Here is a 25,019-nt window from a genome sequence, read left to right as displayed (position 1 = left end):
ACCCTAAAAGGCTACTCAGATCATCTTCTCTCAGGAAGGTGAATGTCCTCAGATTTCGCAGAGCCAGATGGGGTGGCTGCTCCTTCTCGGGGGAGGCAGTTCAATTGTGGAATACTTTACCTGTGCGCATTGCGGCCCCGGAATCTTTCCCTGCTTTCAACTTAAAACTTGACTCCTTTCTCTTCTGTGTCTATAGTTCCCTGGTGACCTCTGTGGTTTCCCCACATGCACTAGTGCTTTGACACCTGTGGGTTTAGTGTGCTTTACAAATCTCATTTCATTCTATTCCATGTAGGTTGATTTTCCAGTAATTGCGCACACCAATCAGCTATCAATTACCTATTGGGTAAGGGGAAGCTTGAACTCCTGCTAGATAGCACATTTGACCTCCCAACCTTCCCCACCCAAAACTCCCAAAGAGGGACTGTACAGTCGGTATACAGCAAAAACGAATACTGAACAGTTGGCAAATTACGTGACTAGAGCTGAAGTCAAAGTGCAATAGTTATTTCCTCATAAATAAACTGCAAGTTTGATAAACATACTGTTTAAAAAGCATTAAAAATCACTTCTGTGCATTTGTATTCACCTTTTATTCTTGTTTTATCAGCACAACTTATGTGACTAAAGTGGTAAAGCTAGAAAATAGCATGTTAGCTACCAGCAGGCAACAGCTTGAAATCCATTTGTTAAAGGCCAATTTCTGAACTAAAGTGTTTTTGTTAATATGATACATGATTTGGCAAATTGCAGCATAAACTATGCACTTTCAGTTAGGTAATCATAAAAGTATTTGTCTGAAAACTGACATTTGAATGTGGGCAGAACTTCCATCACGTACTTTTGAGAAGGGATATTTGGTACTCCACCGGTGCTAGCCAGCTTTTCCTTCTTTAATTTGCCATGCGCTTTCTCTGATCTGTAGTGTCTTGCATGATTCAGAAAGGAAATTTTCCGGCTCCCCAAAGACTCCGTATCAGTGTGTGATGTTATTGCTGCAATACAATGTCTGAAGGCTTGCATTAGACATGCAGAGTAATAAAGAAGTGTGATTTACAGCTCCAAGAGTGGCCTAGTCATTCAGCGGATACCAGGCTGGTGAAGATGCTAGGAAGATGCTACAAATAGCGATGAGATAGGTGATAAGTAACCCGAAGATGAAAGTGCTCTCCTGGAGAGATTGCCATGGTCCAAGCATACTGCTTGTGTGTGCCGTGTGTGCCTTTGTCGAAGAGCTGAGTCAATGGTTGGCATATATGGAGTCAATGCGCAACTCCAGGTGGTCTGAAGCATTTGAATGGAAAGAGAGCATCACTGAAAAGTCTACACAACATTGGTCAAGAAATTACAACCAAAAACCTACTAAAAGGTACCATGCTGCCACACGAAATAAAGGTATGTAATATGTGGAGTCATAACACTAAAGGAGGATCCAAACAGTCTCACAAAGCACAGTTAAAGACATCATCATTTGTTATACATCAATATGAATAATAGCGCTGGCTGGCAGAATAAGGAAAAAGAAAGCATACTGCTATTAATCTTACCAGAGTCTTGATAAGTTGAGAATTACGACTTGAGCACCGGGTAGGGAGACCCAAAAAGCACTTGGGTTGTGTTTGCTGAGCTGTCCAATACCTGAAACAGCACACCATCAAAGCTGCCAGGTGGCAGCTCAGAACAACTCCAGAGGTCTCCAGGAGTGACGGGGCTCCGGTGAAGACCAAGAAGAAGGTCAAAACTCCAAAGGCTGTCCTGGGTGACCCCTAGGATGAAACATTGTCAGGCCTCCGTGATGATAAAGATTCCCAGGGACAGTCAACATCGTTTGACAGAGCTCCACTCTCAACCTCAGCTGCTCGCATGAACAGTTACAATACTGCTGCCTTCCTCAAACCACCACCACCATTCGGCAGTGCCAAAAAGCAAACTATCGGTAATAGATGGACACCCTGGATAGAGATGTTGAAGATTTCATTGACACACTTGAAGAGACTGATAACAGGAGATTATCAAATAATAAAAAAATCTTGGTGTTATGAAAGAATAAATAAAGATAATTCCAATAACTGACGAAGAAGTTGCATACTGTCAGATTCAGAATGCGTTGAATCTCAAGTTTAATCCAGTACAAAATGTTGACTAGGAACAATAAGTTTTCAGTCAAGAATGTCAAAGAAACAATCAATGAATTCATAGAAAGACTCGACGCACTCATCAAACACTAAGTTCAGTGAATTTAATGATGAATATGCTATGCAGCTTAGAGTGATCAAAGGATGCTTGTCGAACTCATTCAGACGACGAATGCTGAGAGAAACTCTTAGTCTGGAGTGAGTGTTGACAGCTGTCAGAGCTGAGCAACCTGCTGCAAAACAAGCTGTCAACATAGAGGCCAAAGGTGTCCAGAGCAAGTCAATCATGCGTGTAAAAAGTAATTTGAAACAAAAGGATATAAAGTGATGTCAACATGAAAAAGGAACTTGTGTTTCAGCTGTGGATTTGTGTTTTCACAGGAAGGAAAGTGTCCCGCCATTGGTCAGATATGCAAGGGCTGTGGTAAAGAGAACCATTTTGTGATAATGTGCACAAAATGGTTCTCTTTACCACAGCCTTTGCAGGTGATGTGCACAGTAAGGGAAAAAGTAAGTGCATCACGGCACAAAGATAAAATGGCTGCCAGAACATTCCCGAAGCAACTTTCGATGCTCGCCCACAAGGCCAAGCAGTAACATCAGTTGAGGCAAATGATGCTAAACAAAGTTGATTGTCATCTAATTCATCGTTGAACAGTTCTTCAGCCTCGATAATAAGATAAAGTGGAGAAAGTGATTGTGACATGTTATTACTTACCTCAGAAAAAAACGTGCACATGTCAGACTGTTCGCATGTGAGGACAAAAGTCAGTCAAAGAAAAGTCAACAAGTCAAAATAACGAATTCGTATGAACACTGTCCAAAGATTATGACTAAATGGATGTTCAATACCTTTCTGTATTGATAGTGCTGCTTCGATAAATGCAATGCATGAAGAAAGTACAATGAACTGTCTCAGTTTCCCGCGGCTCACGCCATGAAACACCAAAGTATACACTTGGGATGAATCGACCCCCATCAAGAGTAAAGGTTCATTGGTAGCGAGAGTGAAATTAAGAAAACAAAAGTACAAGCACTGATCCATGTACTTCAGTGAACTGTGGCGAGTGCCTGCTTGCTTAGTTTCAACATGGCTGCTGACATGGGACTGATTTCAGTGAATTACGACATGAAACCTCATCACGAAATAGTAAGAAGATGTCAATCCTGCTTCTCAGAGACATAGACAAGTTGCTTTTCATTTGCAAGAAGCTGTTAAAAAAGAACTTGAATAATTAATTAAGAATGACATTATTGAACGTTCAAATGGTTCAACACCATAGGTTTCTCCCATAGTAATAGTCCCTAAGAAGGACTATGCAGGAGCTGTGCGCATAAGTGTTGACTTGTGCCAGACGAACAAAGCAATTGAACAAGACTGACATCCAGGGCCGAACATAGCGGACATGATTATACATTTGAATGGTGGCAAAAAAAATTCTCAACATGATTCGAAAGAAGTGCATCAGTTAGAAGTAGAAGAAAACTGCAAATATGATACAGCCTTTGCAACACATGTTGGTTTGTTTAGATACCAGAAATTCAGGGGCAGATTTAAGAATAGTGGCTTTCTTGTACCTCTTAGCACCCCCAATGCCACAAATTGTGCGCCATATTTAAATTACGGCCCACCATGGCAGTAGTAAGAGGACTAGCATCAGAATTCTTTAAGCTAATCCTGCAAAGCACCCATAGGCCAATTGTAACCAATGGAAGTCTCCTTTAAACACTGCTTTGAGCAGGCACTAAAAGTGCTGAAAACAATTATGCAAAGAAATTTCTTAGATTTCTTTGTGCCGGTTTTCTGTCCCCCCCCCAACGGGGGAAACACTCCCTTTGCATACATTATGCCTGGTGCAGGCATAATGTAGCGCAAAGGGTTACAAAATACATGTATTGCGCCACATTGTAAATGCGGCTGAGTGATTTTGGCCTTTTAACACCACATTATCGTTAAAAAAAAAAAGTGATGCTAATGTGGCGTTCGAATGGCGGTAGGGGCTCTTAATATGCCCCTTAGTTTTGGTGTATCTTCAGCTGCAGAACGTTTCCAAGACATCGTACGACACATCAAACAACATGTTGCGAATGCATTTAACTATAGTGATGACATGTTGGTTTTTGGAGCATCCCAAAAAGAGCACGAAAAAGCCCTCACACAAGTACATCGATGTACGCTTGACTTTAAATGCAGACACGTGTGAGTTCAGTAAGAGTGAACTGAAATTCTTTGGCCATATCTTTTCTGATGGGGACATGACACCTGATCCTGCAAAAGTACAAGCTTGCAAATGCTAAACCACCACAAGACATTTCAATAGAACGTTCTTTTCTTGGAATAGCTAGCTACTGTTCACTGTGCATAAAGGACTTTGCTGTTGTTAGTGATCCATTATGAGAATTAGCCAAGAAAAAGGTTTCCTTTAAATGGTCATGAGAATGTGAAAAGAGTTTCAAGAAAATCAAACATTCCATAGAAAATGCTACAGAAATGGCATACTTCAATCCAAAGCTCCATACTGAAATTTTAGTTGACGCTACCCTCATTGGGTTAAGTGCTATATTTGCACAACATAATGGATGCCCAAATGAAAGACAATACATTGTGGCCTATGCTAGTAGAAGTTTATCTCAAACAGATCATGCTTACTCACAGCCTGAAAAGGAAAGTCTGGCTATGGTATGGGCTTATGAACATTTCCATGTATTACTGTATGAAACGTCTTTTATGCCAGTGACTGATTATCAAGCCTCGCTGATCATCTTTGGCACTCCAAATGTCAAGATGTCTCCTCAATGATGGGGATTACAATTGCAAGAGTACGATTATATAGTTGTGAATTGCTCAGGAAAGGATCAAAATCCTGTTGACTACTTTTGGAGAGTGCCCGTTCAGGGTCATAGCACTCCATCCAAAATAGCTGAAGCCTATATCGATTTCATTGTCAAGTCAAGTACACCAGCTGCTGTATCATTAGTCCAGATTGTAATTACTATGAGTCATGATAGCGACCTGCTCAGGTTGAAAGACATAATTACACATGAGTGGTGGAACAAACACGTTCAACCTCTTAGTAATGATGATGGATATCAAAAGTACAAGACTGTCAAAGATGAGGTGTTCATGACTCTGCAAGGATAGAGCATACTGATTACAGGGAGACTACAACAAAAGGTGATAGAAGTGGCTTACAAAGGGCATCATGGTATTATTGCTTCAAAGAGAGCTCTCTGAGACCGAGTTTGGTTTCCATACCTATTTGAGAGAGTTGAAAAGACACTCAAGGCCTGTCACAAATGCAATTGCCTTTCAACCAAAGTCAATCAACATCAGTGCTTAATTTGTAAATAAAAACGTGCCGGTGCCCAAAGTCCTCGTCTTAAACACGTGGCTGCTGAAATTAAATGTGCGAACATGGAATACTGAGGTAGCGTAATCCTGAAGCCATCTCAAGCCTCTTCAATCCATATAAAGCCACTCCCTGCCCCTTCAGCTCACTCTGGCAGCTTTCTACTTTCTACCTTTGTGACGCTTTTTTGTTTTTCACTTCCTCTGTCTTTTCCATAGGTGTCTTTTGCTCGCAGCAAATGCTTGAGGCAGAAGAGTAAGCGCCGGCCCTCATAAATAAGTGCCGGTGCTCAGCACCGGAAACAACAAGCACAAATTAAGCACTGATAAACATACTCAAAACATGTCAGAACTCCCTAAACATGTCTGGTAAAGAATAGCCATCAATTTCTTTTGTCCACTTGACAATGGGAATCATTTAATCGTGATAATAGATGAATATTCATGTTTTCCATTTGTTGTTGATCTCTCACCCACGACATGTGAGCAAGTAATCGAAAAACTTGATGGCATATTTACAACATGAGAATTCGAGCCATTGTGAAGTCGGACAATGATCCACCCTTCCACAACAAAGAATTTAAAGAATTTCTGGAGCATCTTAATGTAAAGCATCAAAATATCACACCCTTGGGGCCACAGGCCAATGGGCGTGTTAAGCATTTTATGAGTACTCTAAAGAAAGCTGTACAACATGCAACTCTCGAGAATCTTAGTGTAAAAAAAGTATTGAACTCTACTTTATGAGCGTATCAGTTGGCACAGGTGAAAGTCCTGCAACTTTAATGTTCAGGAGAGCAATGGCAACCAAGACACCCCAGTGAACCAGAGAGATACTAATGAAAACATGATTCAGACGAGGGACTTGGTTGAAAATCAGAAACAGAAAATGTAAGAGGTGACATGTGAAAGACCTCTAATTTTCAAGAGGAGATTTGGTGATCACTCGACAGCTACAGAAAGGAAAACCTGATGCTCCTACAATCCTGAATCTTTTCAAGTAGTGTCTACCAAAAGACACATGACTGCCCACTAAATTGGGAAGTCCCTTATCAGAGACTATTCTTATTTCAGGCCGGTTTTTCATCGGTCTTCAACTTGAGATGGTGAAACAGAGACTGATTTTGAAAACTCAATGACTGTTGCTGCTTCCTTATCATCACCAGCAATTTCTGACACTGAAGATGACCGTTTACAACTTCCAGTAACCACATCGAGTCGACAGATCAAAGCACCAAGAGGAACAATTGGAGAGACTTAATTGTACATGTTTCTATACATGTAGATATTTGTGTTTGTCTCACGATTTAAAAAAAATTGCAAATTTTTCATTTAACAGAGGGGGAGAGGTAGTGTCTTGCATGATTCACAACTGAACTTTTCTTGCTCCCCGAGGGCGCTAGTATGGAATGTACAGAAAGCTTGCTTTAGGATGTTGGACTTTGCAGGTACATGCAGAGGACTAGACATGTGATTAACAGCTCTGTGTGTGGCTAGTCATTCAGCAGGTACCAGGCTGGGGAAGACACTGCATGAACCTATAAGGGACAGTACCTAAGGATGCTGCTGAATTAATCAGTCACAAGATTTTTTCCCCACCTTGAGATATGATTTGATCACTATGCCTCATCATTACTTTCCACCACGCTGAATTTCAGGAATCTAAATGTGGTAGTCTGGATTTGTAGTTTGTTTGGGTGCGTCCACACACACATGGAATGGTGGTGGGTGGAATTTGAGAGGATGGAATGTGGAATGGTGAGGAATGGCAGTTGAGAGGAGGGACCTGAAGTAGATGCCACTTAACTGTATTGCTCCGTCTATATTGGATTTTGAATTCATTTTACTTGCTAACATTGAAGGCTCATCTTTCCCACACTAAACCCGAATGCTTAGTGCAATTTCACTCACATTATAATGCAGAGGCCTTTCAGTGGGTTTGACGCATAATTCCGGGATAAATCTGGTCTAACTGAAGGAGCTTGCTTTGCTGTCATGTTTAATATTTCATCCTAAAATGACTTTGCTCTTCCCGGTAACATTCCAAACCTGTGAATTTCAATAAACTTCATGACCATATAAAGGCTACGGAAATGATATATACTTTTAGCACAGATTAGAAGGTGGAGCTTTAGTGAAATAACAGGACAGAAAGAAGCAGGATCTGACCTAAAGTAGTATTAAAATCACAGGGGTGATGGCAGGGAGATTCTCTCCCGCCAACTGTTCCCACCAACCTGTGGGATTGTTTTTATGAGGTGGTAGTGATTGAATAAGAACTTAACACTAAGGTTACTCAAATGAGGTAAATAATGCTGGGGTGTATATCAATGAAGATGGTTGAGGTGTAGGGTGTTGAGAATGATGGAGGATTATAATAACAAGAGGAGGGAGGGAAGTAGAAGTCATTGGTTCACTCTTATGAGTCGTATGTCAGTTTGCAGTGTCTTATCTGGGTGTGTGAAAGTCAAGGGTAAGAAGTTTGACTGCAGTATTCAAACTTCCTGTGCTGACAGAAGCCACTCAATGGAAGGTCCGGAAAAATACGTAAAGGTCTGCAGGGATTTCTGATCATTATATCATGTCTTTGAATTAGCAAGGCAAAAGCCCCTCCCACTCTCCCCCAGGTTCTTTGATAACTTTTCATTTAGAGAAAATATAACTGTCTAGAAGATGGCGCACTAAATGGGTCTCTAATTGGGCTCTCGGCTTTCAAGAGGGTCCGCTCTTTACTCCCTTGGTTCTTGACTCGGATCAGAGCTAATTTTAACAGCGAGGTGGAAGGGGTTTCCCTATGCGGATTGGTAGTGAGTTCTAAAGTCGGCTGTCTCTACTGAAAAGACAACATGAAATTAGTTCTGGTCTCAGTTCTATTCCTACCATCCTTCTGCTGATTTTGACAGAGAGCAAAAAATGAGCAATTATGTGCAGTTAACGATTGACCCCATCTTTTTGCTCACATCTGTAAATAGCAGTGTGCATTCTGGCAAAGCCTCGGTAATACAGTAAACTGCAGGTTTGTGGAACAGCAGACGGTGATAGGGAAGTCACGAGTGACCTTGGGTAGAGATGTTTGGATCCCAATGTATGAGAGACGGCTCATAAGCATGTCCTCCGCCAACCCCCCCGCAGGACCTACGATGCCGCCACACTCATCGCACTCAACACCGCCCGAGCCCCCAGGTGCTACCGAGCATCCCCGCGATGCACCCATGGACCCTTCGCCTGCCGATCCTGCAACTTCTCCTGCCTCCGAACCGGCACCGCACCCATCAAGACGGGCAACAGCAACCACCTCAAGTGCATCCTGATCAACACCCGCTCCGTCCACAGACACGCCGTGGAACTCTGGAACTTCCTCGACACCACATCTCCAGACGTCGCCTTCCTCACGGAAACCTGGATGAACGCCTCCTCAGCCCCCGACATCGCCATAGCCATCCCGGACGACTACAAGATCATCAGGAAAGATCGCGTCAACCAGACCGGAGGGGGCATCGCCATCGTTCACAAAAACACCATTCGCATCTCGACTGACTCCATCGACGCTTTCAACGCCGCCGAATACCTGCACTTCCAGATCCACACCGACCCCAAGACCACCCTCAGAGGCACCCTCATCTACAGACCCCCGGGACCACGGGCACAGTTCTGCGAAGACATCACGGACTTCATCAGCCCCCACACCCTCCCCTCCGCCGACTACATCCTCCTCGGGGACCTCAACTTCCACCTGGAGAACAACAACGACCGCAACACCACCGCCCTGCTGGACAACCTCGCCAACCTCGGACTAAAGCAACTGGTCAACACCCCCACCCACTACGCCGGCCACACGCTCGACCCCCTCTTCTCATCCAGCAAGCATGTCACCTTCAGCCACTCCACCGGACTTCACTGGACTGACCACAGCTGCGTCCACTTCAGCTTCAAAAAGAACACGGTCCACCACCACCCGAAGCAGGTTCCCCACAGAAACTGGAGCAAGATCACCGTCGACCAGCTCGCCACCTCCCTCAGCCAGAAACCACCTGTCAGGACAACGGACCCTAACACAGCAGCCCTCGACCTCACGCAGTGGCTGACCTCCTGTGCCGACGACCTCGCCCCACTGAAGAACCCACTCACCAGGCCCAGAAGCAAGAAGGCCCCCTGGTTCACCGACGAACTCAAAAACTCCAAGAAGGCCTGCCGCACCCTCGAGAAGGCCTGGCTCCTTGACAAGACCGCCGACAACATGACCGCCCTCAAACTCGCCACCCGCAGACATCATCAGCTCATCCGCACAACCAAGAAGAAATCTCTGAAGGAACGACTGGACAAGAACGCCCATGACAGCAAGGAGCTCTTCAACATCGTCAAGGAGTTCTCCAACCCCAGCACCGGCAACAACGACATCACTCCCTTACAGGACCTCTGCGACTCCCTCGCCTCGTACTTCCACTGCAAGATCGCCAACATCCACAACAGCTTCGGGGTTCCACCCCCGCACCCATCGGTCGAACCCACGCACCTCGCCGCCATCCTCCAGACATGGACCGAGGTGACCCCCGAAGACACAACACGCATGATGAACACCATCCACTCCGGATCGCCGACAGACCCGTGCCCCCACCATGTCTTCAACAAGGCCGCCTCTACCATCGCACCCCACCTCCGAGACATCATCAACACCTCCTTCGACACAGCCACCTTCCCGAAGAGCTGGAAGCACGCCGAGCTCAGCGCACTGCTGAAGAAACCAACAGCGGACCCGACCGACCTCAAGAACTTCCGCCCCATCTCGCTCCTTCCCTTCCCTGCCAAAGTCATCGAGAAGGTCGTCAACAAGCAACTGGCCGCCTTCCTCGAGACGAACGGATCCCTCGACCCATCGCAGTCCGGATTCAGAGCCAACCACAGCACCGAGACCGCCCTCATCGCAGCCACCGACGACATCCGAGCCCTGCTCGACAACGGTGAAACAGCGGCACTCATCCTCCTAGACCTCTCCGCAGCATTTGACACTGTCTACCGCACCCTAGTCCAACGCCTCAACGACACCGGCATCCAAGGGAAGGCCCTGGAATGGATCATCTCATACCTCTCCGGCAGAACACAGAGAGTACGCCTCCCTCCATTCCTCTCGGAGGCCACCGAAGTCATCTGCGACGTCCCGCAAGGATCATCGCTCAGCCCCACTCTCTTCAACATCTACATGAAACCCCTCGCTGCCATCGCACGCCAACACAACCTCAACATCATCTCCTACGCCGATGACACCCAGCTGATCCTCTCCCTCACCAGAGACCCCGACACCGCCAAAACCAGCCTACACGAAGGGATGAAAGACGTCGCCAAATGGATGGACATCAGCCGCCTGAAATTGAACACGGACAAGACAGAAGTTCTCATCCTGGGACCGTCGCCCTCTGCATGGGACGACTCTTGGTGGCCCCCGGCCCTAGGCACCGCTCCCAAGCCAACGGACCACGCACGCAACTTGGGCGTCATCCTGGACTCCTCCCTCTCGATGACCAGACAAGTAAACGCCGTCTCCTCAGCTTGCTTCCACAACCTCCGCATGCTCCGTAAGATCTTCCGATGGATCCCGACCGAGACCAGGAAGACGGTCACCCAGGCCCTCGTCACCAGCAGACTAGACTACGGAAACACCCTCTACGCCGGTACAACAGCCAAGCTTCAGAAAAGACTTCAGCGTATCCAGAACGCCTCCGCCCGACTCATCTTGGACGTCCCCCGACGCAGCCACATCTCAAGCCACCTGGGAGACCTGCACTGGCTCCCTGTCAACAAGAGGATCACGTTCAGACTCCTCACCCACGCACACAAATCCCTCCACGACCTGGGCCCAAGGTACCTCAACGACCGCCTGACCTTCTACTCGCCCACCCGCCAGCTACGTTCCGCGAACCTCACCCTCGCCGTCGTCCCTCGCATCGAAAGAGCCAACGCCGGAGGAAGATCCTTCTCCTACCTGGCGGCTAAGACATGGAACTCCCTGCCCGCCCACCTACGGCTGACCCAGGACCACCTCGCCTTCAGGAAACAGCTCAAGACCTGGCTGTTCGAGCAGTAGCAGACCCCCTCCCCCAAGCGCCTTGAGACCCTTCCGGGTGAGCAGTGCGTGATATAAATTCCTTGATTGATTGATTGATTGATTGTAAAACTGACACAACGTATTACGAGTCATGGTAGAGCAAGACATTGACCTAACAGGTAATAATTAATAAATATCACCCATGGCCTATAGCACTCTTGGGATGACTGGCTTTGTGTAAGGAATTGCGCTAGTGCCCTCAGAAGGAAACAAAGTTGGCTACATACCCAGGATGGCCAGAACGGTGTTATCCTTCAGGACCTCCATTGAACCGGAGCAGACGAAGTAGATGGCATGCAGTGCATCGCCCTGGCGGATGAGGTACTCCCCCGGGGCGCAGAAGGACGTCTTGATGTTCAGGGAAAGCGAGCGCAGACATCCCCGGCTGGCAGACTCAAAGACGGGCAACTGCAGGATTTCCTTGTTGAGGTGCATGGCGATGTCTGCCCGGAGCTCATCTGGGAAATCCCTCAGGAGCTGTAGGAGCACAAGAGGCTGGTGAGTGCGACAAACATCCTCACACGTCACTGTGCGTAAAAGTAGGGAAATCACTAGCTCTTATGCTCAACAGCTACCCCCAGATGTTCACGTAGGTTGCAGGCCATGGAAATCCTCTAAGTGACCGACTTAGTTGATGTGGCACCATACAAGAATCCGGTCACGAAAACTGTCATCGCTACATGGTCCTTACTATTTACGAGCCATTCTTGTCATGTTTACAGTCTCATTAGCTAAAACTAAACAACAGACTCTTAAACAAAAAGCGCCTGTTTTAGGGCATCAACTGTCTTCACTGAGGGGGCGCTGTAAATCCTGTCAGCAGTGACACGAGGTGTGAACAATAATACTGTTACTCCCCGCCTCAAGGGGAACCACTGACAATAAAACGTTCTAAAAATGCAAGGCTTTTATGGTTTACTAAAATGGCAGTTTAGGTTTAAAATGACTTGCAGGAAGTTGGAAGGAAAAAGGGTCATTTCCTGAAGCGGGTGGAAGAGGAGTCACAAAGCAATATGGTTAAACGAAAGATGTGTGGTTGGAAAGCAGAGATAGTGGTTAAAATAAGGGGTGACACGCACTGACTTATTATATCACCCTGGCACTCATGAGCTGGTCACTCAGCAAATCCTCTTAAAAAGCCTCAATGTGTTAATGGGTTCATCCGCTGCCTTCTTATTACAGCAGTAACGCAGCAAGGGCATCATAGGTCCTCATGCAAGTAAAAGAAATGCTCTCCCCGGCCACAGTTTTGCTTTGGAGAACCCTTTAAGCCCTTGGACCCTGGTGCCACTGCAACTGCTGCACTATTGATAGCTGTTCTGAGCGCCACTGGCATCCCCAAAAAGCGTGTTGCAAAACCCTAGAACTTGTAGGCATGCCTTGTGATCACTGAAAAAGACTCTTTGGTTCCTAGACCACCTAAATAACCTGGTTATTTTTGGACATTTCTGAAGGGAGGGACTGAGGGGAGAGCTCCATTACTGTAGCCTACGCATCGCTAGAGCTCCACCCAGGTCCCTGCTGATTTGTCAATGCAGAAGTGCGGCTTAAACAAGGTGAGGTCATTTATGCAGCTTGGAGCTATAGGTCAACAATGGCTCTACCCAGAAACATCAGAAAGAGAGCTCATCTGTTCCCATGACGAAATTCGAGGTGCTCTGCGAGCGACAAAAGCGCTACACATGTGAGCAACATGAGAGGACACTAGAAAATCATAAAATAAGCAGACAAAGGAAATGACGTGATAAAAGAAAATGATGTAAAATTATAGATGAGAGGAGGCAGGCATGGTTACAAATGACCGGAGGGGAAATGCAACGGCGATAGGTAACGTAACAACAAGACCTGAGAAGAGACGGGAGGAAATGGAGCTACAAATGACGCCTAACATGAGAGGGCCATGATAGAATGAACCAAACGGGAGGGCAGGTGAGCCAACCTCACATAAGATACAAACGACAAGCGACGTGAGACAGTTCGACATTGGGACAGAAAAGATGGGGTAAGAGAAGGGGTGATGAGACAGAAGGATACATTGGTGTGAAATGAGAGACAGACTGAGAAAAGGGTAGATGGATAAAACAGAATGGAACTGAAGAGTGAAAGGAGCTATAAGAAATAAATGGGATAAACTAGTGAGACAGCAGATAAAGGTTAGCTCTGGGACAAAAGAAGTAGTTAAACAGAATGAATTAGGACTCTAAATAAGAGGAGAAATAAAAACTTATGGGGTAAGAAAAAGATCTGGAGTAGAAGGGAATCAGTTTCAAAGTAGGGTTAGGGAAAAGTAAATTAGGTGCCAAAATAAGAGGAAAAAATGAAAATAGATATGCTAGTATAGAAGAAACAGTTTTTTAAAATTAAAATAGGTAAGACGAAGCAAGATGTAGTGAAAACAAAAGGAAAAATAACGAGACTAGAGCTTAGACAGCGATGTAATACTGAAGGATAGACGGATCTGAGCAAAAGGTTGGAGGCATGAAGAATGTGTAAAAACTGAAATGACTTTGGTGCTTATACAGTATCACATTTCAACATGCACATGATGACTGTATGAACTTGGCAAGCGCTGTATGAAATGGGGAAACACTCATTAGGTGGGGAAACACTCATTAGGTAGGTAAAAGATCAGGCATGTGCTTCCCATGTGTCTCTTAGAGGCATCAACCCACTTGTCTTCTCTGCGTTCCCCCCAGTGGGGCCCACCTCAAGACTCACCTCATTGGCATCGATGCCATTGTTGACCGACCAGGTGGTCTGAAAGCACTCGAGCATGCGCTGCTTCAGCTGCTTTGGCATACGGTGGACGCGGATGAAGTCCTTCAGGTCTTTGGTCCTGGTGTGGTAGAGGGAGCGGCGGGAGTACATCCGCTGGATGATGGCTGTCACGTTACCGAAGACGACAGCATGCATTAAGGCTGGAAGAGAAGGCCCAGGGTCATCTGACGAGCAGCAGGTATCATGATACTTCCTAAACTTCAGGGCGCTTTCCCACTAAATAGAAAACTCGCTGCCTACATTATTGTGAAGTTTTTAGTTATCACTTGCTATAAGGTCTTTTAAAGATCTCATTGGGAATTGAATCATCAACAGAAAAACTATTTATATAAACTCCTACATTTAACCTTCATGGTGACAGAAATAAAGTGAGAAAATTGAAATGGCAAGAATCTCCCAACCAGGCTGGAACTCGGGCCTCAATGCTCCAAGGCCGCCTTTTAACAGCTCCCAGCCGTGCTGGAATACAAACCCAGCCTCAAATAAAAAGGATACTCACAACAGAAGCAGTTCCGGAATATAGTGAAGTTTCACTGTTCAGTTTACACCACTGTTTTCTCAAATTTTGCTATATTGCTAAGAATTCAAATCACCCTAAATGGAGAGAATCAAGCACGATCTCACCAACATGGAAAGAATGCCTATATCTTGAAACAGACACCAGCTGCAGCCCATTCACACTTAATGGTGACAAGTAGCAAGTGCACCCATTAGTCATACATAATGGCAAAATGGTTAGAATTGCTGACATTCTTGCTGGAATGGATACACGTCTCTAAGAATGAACAGAAGTATCATAATCACAACATAATAGAAAAAATTAACCGTCATTGTGTGAAGTTGATAAAACACCACTGTAATCTACTCCTCACTCTATGCCCCTCTATTCTATGCCACTGTACTCTACCGTGCACCACTCCACTCTACTCTGAAACAATCTACTCGATGCCGCTGCACTCAGGGCCACTCCACTCACAGTTACTCTTTGCCACTCCACTCTACTCTGTGCCACTGCACTGTAATTTACACCACTGCACTCTATTCTGCATCACTGCAATCTACATCAACGCACTCTATACAACTTTACTTAAAACCGCTGTAATCTATGCCACTGCACTCCATGCCACTCTACTCTGCAACATTGCATAATTTGCCACTCTGCTCTGCAAAGCTTTACACTCCACTGCACTCTATGCTACTGTACTCCATGTCACTGCTCTCTACACCACTCTAAGGCACTGCATTCCATGCCAATACACTCTGCCACTCTACTGTACATCAGTGTATTGTAAGACTGTCCACTCTGTAACACTGTACTCTGCCACTCTATGCCACTCGACTCTATGCCACTGCACTCTACTTTGCACCACTCTAAGGCATTCTACACAAATGCATTCTACACCACTACACTCTATGCCAGTACACTCTGCATCACTCCACTCTATGTCACTGACCCTACCCCGCACCACTCCAATCTACCCACTTCACTTTATGCCACTCTGCAACACTGCACTCTTTGCCACTGAACTCTATACCAGTCTTCTTTGCACCACTGCACTCTATGCCCTGTATTCTACTCTGCACCACTCTATGCCACTTTACAACACTCTACACCAATGCATTCTGTGCCACCCTACTCTGCATGGCTCCACTCTGCGCAACTGCACACTAAGCCAATCCACTCTATGCCACTCTAATCTGCACCACTATACTCTACCATGCACCACTCCACTCAAAAACAATCTATTCCACACCACTGCACTTTGCGATAATTCAACTTGGGCCACTCCCTTCTACACCACTGCCCTCTACTCTACACCACTGCACTCTACACCAAATCACTCCACACAACTGTACTCAAAAACAATGCACTCTACACCACTGCACTCTATGTCAGTCTATTCTGCTCCACAGCACTCTCCCTCACTATACTCTACTCTGCAACACTTTGCGTCACTGCACTACACACCACTGCAATATAAACCATTTTATTCTATTCTACTCTGCACCACTCTGTGCCAATGCACTTTACGTCACTCTAAAATACACCACTGCCCACTATGACAGTCTACTCTGCAACACTGTACTCTAAGCCTCGCCACTCTGCCACTGAACTCTATGCCACTGCACTACACCACTGAAGTCTACACCACTGCGCACTACTGTGCATCACTTCACTCTATGCCACTCTACTCTGCAACACTGCACTCTCCATAATGAGCTGTGTGCCAGTCTTCTCTACTCCACTGCACTCTATGCCACTACAATCTAGTCTGCACCACTCGACTCTACGTCACTCTATTACACTCTACTCCAATTCACTGTATGCCACTAAAATCTACACCATTCTACTCTGCATCGTTCCACTTTATGCTACTGCACTCTACAACACTCTATTCCACTCTGTGCCATTCCACTCTGCGCCACTGCAATCTACCCTGCACCACTAAACACAGTTCTATTTTACACTGCTGCACTCCATGCCACTGCGTTCAGTGTCAATGCACTTTACACCACTTTACTCAAAACCAATACACTTTACGCCACTGCACTCTATGCCAATGTACTCTGCATCACTACATTGTATGCCACTGTAGACACCACTCTATTCTACACCACTGCACTCTACTCTACACCATTGCAGTCTAGTTCACTTTACTCTGCACCACTCCACACCAATGCACTCTACGTCACTCTACTCTACACAACTGCACTCTATGACAGTTTACTCTATAACACTGCACTGCCACTGAACTCTATAAAACTCTGCTCTGAGCCACTGTACTCTGTGCCATTGCACTCCGCTCTGCACCACTCTACTCTACACCAATGCACCCTATGCCAATACACTCTACACCACTACACCACACCACTACATTCCACAACTCTCTAGTCTACTGTGCTCCACTGCACTCTAGACCACTTCACTCTAAGCCGCTCTGCACCACTCTACTCTAGTAGAGTGTAGTAGAGTGCATTGGTATATTCACCACTGCACTCTACACCACTGCACTCTAAGCCACTTCTCAATGCCACTGCACTCTACCCTGCACCACTCCACTCTACTCTGAGCCACTCTACTCTATGCCACTGAACTCAGCACCACTACTCTATGCCTCTTCACTCTACCCTGTACCACTCAACTCTATGCCTCTTTGCTCTACTCTGAAACAAGTTATTCTACGCCACTGCACTCTACTTGGAACCTCTTTCCTCTATGCCACTGCACTCTACTCTAAACCACTGCACTCCATGCCAGTGCACTGAACACCGTTTCACTCAAAACCAATACACTTTATGCCACTGTACTCTATGCCAACTACTCTACACCACTGCATTCTATGCCCTCTAAGACACTCTACTCTGCAAGGCTGCACCCTTTGCCACTGAACTCAACATCACTGTACTCTGCAACACTCTATTCTACACCACTGCTCTGTGCTCTGCTCTATTATATGCCACTGCACTCTATGCAACTGCACTCTACACCCCTGCACTCTACTATGCACCCTTCAAATGTATGCTAATCTACTGCACTCTGTGCCAGTGCAGTCTATGCCATTACCCTCTGCATCAATCCATGCCACTCTGATCTATTCTACACAACTGCACTCTACACCACTCTATTCGATTGCACAGCACTCTATGCCACTCTACTCTACACCTATGCACTCTACCCTGCACCACTCCACTCTACACTGCACCACTCCACTCTAAACAACTTCACTCTACTCTGAAACAATCTACTCTATGGCACTGCACTCTATGCTACTGCACTCTATGCCATGGCAATCCACTCTGCACCACTCTACTTTATGCCGCCACTGCACTCTACTCTGCATCTATACATTCTATGCCAATGCACTCCACACCACTTTACTCAAAACCAATGCACTCTATGCCTCTGCACTCTATTAAATATCTACTCTGCACCACTGTAATTTACTTCACTTTACTCCAGGCCACTCTACTCTATGACACTCCACTCTGCAACATCCCACTCAATGATGTTCTACTCCATTAAACTGTACTCCACTCAGTGACACTCTGCTCCACTCTATACCAAGCCACTCTAAAACACTCTACTCCACTCTATGGCATTCTACAACATGACTACACTCTGCGATGCTCTACGCAACTCCCTCTATGCCACTCCATGCCACTTTACTCTACTCTATTCTATGACACAATACTCCACCCTACTCTACTCCACTACTCAACTCTATGCCATTTCACTGTACTCCACTCTTTGACACTCTATGCCACTCCATTTCCATTTTACTCTGCCACTCAGTTCTACAACACTCTACTCTGTGCCATTCCACTCTCCTACACTATTCCACTCCGTCACTCCACTGTATGATAATCTACTCTGCTCTATGCATGTCTACTCTACAGCACTCTATTCCACTCTATGGAACACCCTCTACGCTATTCCACTCTGCTCTACACCACTTCACGACACTCTATTCCATTTCACTCTACAACACTCTACTCCTCTCTGACACTCTACTCAACGCTACTCCACTCTATGCCTTTCCATTCTATGGCACTGTACTACCCCTCAACACTGTAAACAGCTCCATGCCACTCAACTCTATTCTACTTCACTCTATGCAACTCCATAATTCTCCACTCGATTCCACTTTATGATACTCCACTCCTTGCGACTCTCCTTTACCCCACTAACTTTTAGCCATGCTCGACAGCAACCGTCCTTGTGTACAACATGGCTACAAGATATTGGGAAAGCCAATATCTTTTGCATAGGTGAGACCTATTGGCTTTGCCAATGCATGTTTGCCTATGATGTTCAGCATCAGAAACTAGCGCAATGCTGTGAACACGCTTGCTTTCATCATCACGTATGTTGTCATAATACTACAGTTGTCACATCATCAACTTACATGCATCGTGCCACCAATTTGTTGTTTGTTTTTATTTAGCACTCCATGATTGGGAAGGTAAATAATTAAAAAAACATAACAAGTGTGTAAAATAAAAAAAATTCTAGAAAGGAACAGCTCAACAGCACATAGAAGCCTCTGGGTTCCCCAAAAAATATATATTAAATGTATTTGAAAAAAAAGATAAGACATGGAGGGGACCAACAATGGATCTGGTGGGGGGGATGCCTTGAGTGGCAGAAACATCAGGAACACCAATGGAGAAGACAATGGGAGGGGAGAAATTTAAAAGATAAATTGATTAAAGTGAGAAACCCAAGCGGTAAGAGGAGGAGAAGGAACAGATGAACTAGGGAATAGGTAGCAAGAGAGAGAATGTGTTAGGCACTGGGAGAGGCAGGAGAAGCAACTGGCAAGCTGGTGGGGGGTTGGGAGCCACACAGAGAGCAGAGCGTATGTCAGGGTTTCATTGGGAAAGCAGCCTATGAGGGAGAAAGCAAGAAAACAAGGTATTCACATGGAGTGCTATAGAAACATTTAAAAAAATGTTCCCTGAATGTAAGCAATGGAACGATAGAAGTCATCCTGTCAAAAGCATGGTAAAGAAGCAATCCTCCATGGGAGGAACAAGCACACGGCGAGGGAAGAAAACCATAGAATAAGAATAGATCAAATGACTAGGATGTCAGCCAATAGAAAGCAATCGCCGAACCCAAAGCCCACTATAGGTACTGTCCACAACAGGTCTTTTATAAAAACAACCAAAAGCTTCCCGTAGTCGAGACCTAAAATGAACAAAGATAGCTCCAAGTGTCACATAAATTGAGAAAAGTGGTGCCAATAGAAATTCTCACTAAAATACAGACTTGCCATAGTCTCCCTAAAATGTAAGGAACAGGACTATGAAACTCCCCTGGAGTAGTTGTAAGCACATCCAGCCAATCTTTGTGACATTTTTCAGGGACAAAAATTCAATTATTCACTTATCTAACTGTTGGGCAGAATTTTCTTGCCAAATGAGCAACAGCATCTTAATAGCATTCTGGAGGTAACACAAGGGGCTTCTATATTTTTCCTGGTAGAATGATATGGCACAGTTCCTGTGCACTAGCGTTCCATCCATGTAACCTGAGGGCCCAAACATTGTGATCATTAAAATATGTTCAATGAAATACCCAGGTATTGCTTTTACTCAATTTTACAGCATTATTACGCACGATGAAGGTGATTTGATACACCCACAGCTTTTCAAAAATGCTTCCAAAATCACAGATATGTTTTATCTTGTTTGCCTCTGGACAAATCAAGGTGTTGCTTCTTATTCAGCAACCGAGAAGCCTTTGGCCAGGAACTCGAGAAACTAAAGCATTCCCCAAAATTAAAATTCAATGATGTACATAAAATGTTTTACACTTTTACTCTTATAGTGGTTGGTTATGCATTTTGCCCAACTTTTTCCCATGCTACCCTTCTATTGTGGTGGCAATATTACCGAAATTGCTCAAACAGCATCATATCTTCCCTCTCAGGATGATCTTCGAATGTGACCCAAGTCATTCGTTCTATACAACATTCAGAAATTCATCAGACGTGACACGCGGATCAATGCCACCCATAAAGGTGCAAATGATTTTTCTTCCATTTGAGTTTTTCGTTATTGACAACGCTACAAATGCATGCATTGGAGAAGTTTATTTAATAAAATGTTTGTTACTTTACTCCTTCGCCAACGTCATTCTCTCAAAATTATTGTTTGCAGCAGAATCTGCCGCATAAATCTACTAGGTGGGACATTCTTCCACACAAAGTATAATGCAGACATTTTATGCACAGATACATTTCAGCACTAATGGAACAATGATGAATCAGGATGATCAAATACTGACATTTATTTGTTGTCATCTGTTACTGTTAGTTAGGAATACATACTAATGTTATTAATGTTGCTTTATTCTTCTTCCCAATATTATTATTTATAATGATTGGAATTTCTGCTATTATCATCAATGATATTTTTCAAATTATGAGCAAAAGACCCCAAATATTAATTTGGCGCCAACATTTTTACATGTTCAGGAAAGCGAAATATCTCCAACAGCGATGCAGTATTTTCCATCATTACGATCATTTCACACTATTCTCTGGTACGATTGTGCCTCCCACCCACTGTGATGTCAACACACATGTGACTCTCACCTCCAATCAGCATGGTGCAGATTGAGAAGATCTTTTCAGTGTCTGTGTTGGCTGACACGTTACCAAAGCCCACACTGGTCAGACTACTGAGTGCGAAATAGAGGGAGGTGATGTAGGAGCTGCGGATGGAGGGCCCTCCCACCAGCTCGAAGGTAGTGGTATTCCCCTCGCGGCTCTCATTAAGGTAGATCACAGCAGGGGCAGTGTTGTTAGTCGCGGAGTGAGTCTTGGCTACCATGACGGTGCTATACTGCGTGCCCAGGCGCTTAGCCAGCTCATGCAGCCAACCTAAGAGAGGCAAGGAGAAGAGAAGACTCACGTCACATACGTGTAGATAAAGTTATTATAAAAGTTGCATACTTATCTAGTTAGTAAATTAACATAATTTGAGAATTAGAGTAGTTACACAGAATCGTAATTAATATAGTCTCAAAGCTGTTCCATAGCTTAATTAGTTGCATAGCTGTCAGCATATTTGTGTGGCAGGGAATTTCCATTGTTAGTACCATGGTTACCATAAGTCCGCATTTCGTCTAGTTCCATATTTAGCGTAGGTCCTTAGTACAGATTCAGGACAGGTACAGCTCCACAGTTACCACATTTCTATAGTAAGTAAGGTGCAAACGTTCGTAGAATTACATAGTTCCATAATACAGTTCAAAATTTATTGAAGTCCCATAATTATTGTTAAGTCCATAGTTAATATAGTTCCATTGTTGATATAGATTCCTAGTTACCGGCATATAGTGCAGTGTCATAGTTTGATAATTCGCTAATTAATTGAATAAAAAACGAATTTGTTTGCAATGTTTTTAAACTGCCTAGTTCATCAAGAGACTCCTTTCGAAAGTTAACAGCAGGCAGAGGTGTGCTAGGAAAAGAACAATGACATTTCCAGTCAGGTGAACAGCTGAAGTCCTCAGGCCGGGTCAGAAGTCATTGACCAGAGCTCATTGAAGTCTCCAAGCTTAGCAGACCAGATCTGCTTTTAAGGCTGTTTTGCAGTTCACGTGGCCTTACTTCAAGCAAACAAGAGCTCTTTTCACGAGGTAAAAAGCTCGAAAGTACTGATTTTAGGTGCCGAGTTGGCTTTTAGAACAGGGCACACATATGACTGAGTCTGGCATCAGGACATAGGATGCTGTGCGAGTCAGGTATGGTCTTTGGAATCTGCTCATTGCTGGATTGTTAACCAATGCAAGTATTTGCTCTAGAAATTGATTTAGTTGGACTCTTTAAACCTGAAGAGTAGTCAAATGGTACAGTTATGGGTCCCCTCAAATCTTGCACTAGAAATCATGTGTGCACACTGTTAAAATACCAAGGCAGGACGTTGTCACTTTGTGGGCTAGGAATGATGTTTGCACTGGGAGAAGCAAGAGATTTCCCTGAAAACTTGCAGGAAGTGGGAACACACTCTTTACTGCAGTATTGGAGGATAGTACGAGTTGAGAGTAACATTAGTTGGGCCTAGGTCCTTTGATGGACTTTGGCTAAGATAGTATGATTGTAAACAACTTTGAAAATAAACGAAGCACTTTGTGAGTTGCTGTTGACCGCTATCACCTAAAATATGTATGCTTCCTATTTTCAAACCACATGATCTCATCTAGCCCGCTATGCAAAGAGCCTATATTTATTCACATTTATTGTACAGGACCAAACAGGTTTTTATGCTACTCTTCATATTACTATCATAAACTTGCACAGGGTTATCAAACCCCTGCTCAGCGCACTTTTCTGTAACAGAACAACTCAAAGATATTGGGTGCCTAGTTCCTTTTATATTTGAATGCACAAAAACGTAAGTGGTATCCAACGTCGTTCAGGTTTCCCTGGTGGTATCTCATTGCCTTAGAACTGACAAATCTCCTTTACATATGCAAATTGTTAATAGCTACAGAATGGCTAAGGAAAGGACAGAGAGTGCAATTTAGATCTACAATGGAGAATCTCCCACAGAGAAGTCTGCCGATTCACAAACTAATAGCAAATAGTTTTCTCCTGTTTACCATTATTGAAAAGTGGCCGTTCCAACCCGGTGGACGCTAGAATCAGGTCACCAGTAAAGAAATGGCTTTGTTTAAAACATGCTTTCACATGGGAATGCGTTTTCCTTGGTTATTGTACGTTCTTTGAAAGTACAAGGCTCCCGTGTTGTTACACGGTTTTTTATATTGCCCACACCTGCTAATTACTTGTCCACTAAGTGATTTTACTTGCAGAAATACGTGACTGTACCCACTTAGAGTCATCTGTCCTTTCCCAATACTGTATAGTAGAATAATGCGCTGGGGGTTCTCTGCGGTTGCGGTTTGAAGGGGGTGGGCAAGCTGTGCTATCCTGTGTAATCCTAGAGGTGTGGTGAATGCAGTGCTTAATCTGAGCCGGTGGTTTCCAGCGGCGATGGGGGAGGGGGCAGTGAGAGGGCTCCAGCACTTGTTTTTCAGGGCCAGCACTTATTTTTCTGCATCAGACATTTACTGGAGCAACAGATACATATGGGAAAGACGGAGGAAGAGACAGGGTTAAAAACGCACAGAGGGAGAAGGCAGAAAGCTGCAAGAGTGAGCTGAAGGGGCAGGGAGGGGCTGTAAATGGATTAAAGAGGCCCGGGATGGCTTTAGGATGATCTGTATCAATATTTTGTGCTCACACATTTAATTGCAGCAGTTGTGTGTGTTTCAGAGCAGACCTGTGGGCCCGGCACATTTTTCTTTACAAATTAAGCACTGTGTGAATGTAACATGCTGCTCATAAAACAAAGTAATCTGTAAATTCTGTGCTTGCAGTAAACGACCATACCAGTGGGCAACATGCAATTTTTGTGTGAAGTACAAACATTTGTAAGGGCATTTTACACCGTGACTAATGCATGACTCCGTGCAGATGGAAAGATTTATAAAAATGTACAGACACAACTCATGCTTATACCTTAATGGCCCCACCTGATGCACATCAACAGTGGTTTCTAAGTATGATATTGTGCACCCAAAACATGGTAAGAACCTGCTTGCATGTCTGTGTCTATCTTCACACTCCCGGAACCTTCCTGCTTATGTGCAGCAGTGGTCATTGCACTGTGCATCCACCATATCATAAAACTTTGCACCCCTCATCAACATTTCACATTTTGCCAAAACCGCAAACTAAACCTTTCAACCATGCACACTGAAGGGCGCCAAGGAGAAGATGAAAATTGGAGGACTTCTCGACCTTGCCAGAGGTCAGAAGTGCAATATCTTGATAAAGTACTACCTGATGTACATTATAAGGATATTGCAAATCAACAAAGTGATCCCTGATCATATAGAAAAAATGAGATCAAAGGTTCAGTTCCTTTATAAGGTTATGTAACTTCAAGGTGACTTGTAACATTCTTATAATGTATAGAAGGTGGTACTTTATTCCTTGTTATACATGGCCACACCATCAACTTTCCACACAGCCCACTTAAATCCTTGGTGCATACAGTGGTATAACAAAGCCCCTCACCCCACCCCGAGCTACAATGGGCCCCCTTAGCACAGCACCTGGCCTAGTGAGTCAAGAGG

The 25,019-nt window shown here is 44.7% G+C and overlaps 1 protein-coding gene across 1 annotated transcript in view; it reads right to left on the bottom strand.

Moving 5' to 3' along the window:
• Positions 1-25,019, bottom strand: part of LOC138285590 (potassium voltage-gated channel subfamily H member 8-like) — a 1,338,351-nt gene that overhangs the window by 386,017 nt on the left and 927,315 nt on the right. The window contains exons 8-10 of the mRNA XM_069225730.1: positions 21,466-21,753; positions 14,303-14,502; positions 11,812-12,061 (exon numbers count right to left, since the gene is read on the bottom strand). Coding sequence (XP_069081831.1) covers positions 11,812-12,061; positions 14,303-14,502; positions 21,466-21,753 — 738 coding nt within the window. The remainder of the gene's footprint in view (positions 1-11,811; positions 12,062-14,302; positions 14,503-21,465; positions 21,754-25,019) is intronic.

Source organism: Pleurodeles waltl, chromosome 3_1, assembly GCF_031143425.1.
Source record: "Pleurodeles waltl isolate 20211129_DDA chromosome 3_1, aPleWal1.hap1.20221129, whole genome shotgun sequence".
Classification (NCBI taxonomy): domain Eukaryota; kingdom Metazoa; phylum Chordata; class Amphibia; order Caudata; family Salamandridae; genus Pleurodeles; species Pleurodeles waltl.
Note: the sequence above shows the minus strand (reverse complement) of the source record. Positions and strands in the feature narration are given on the sequence as shown.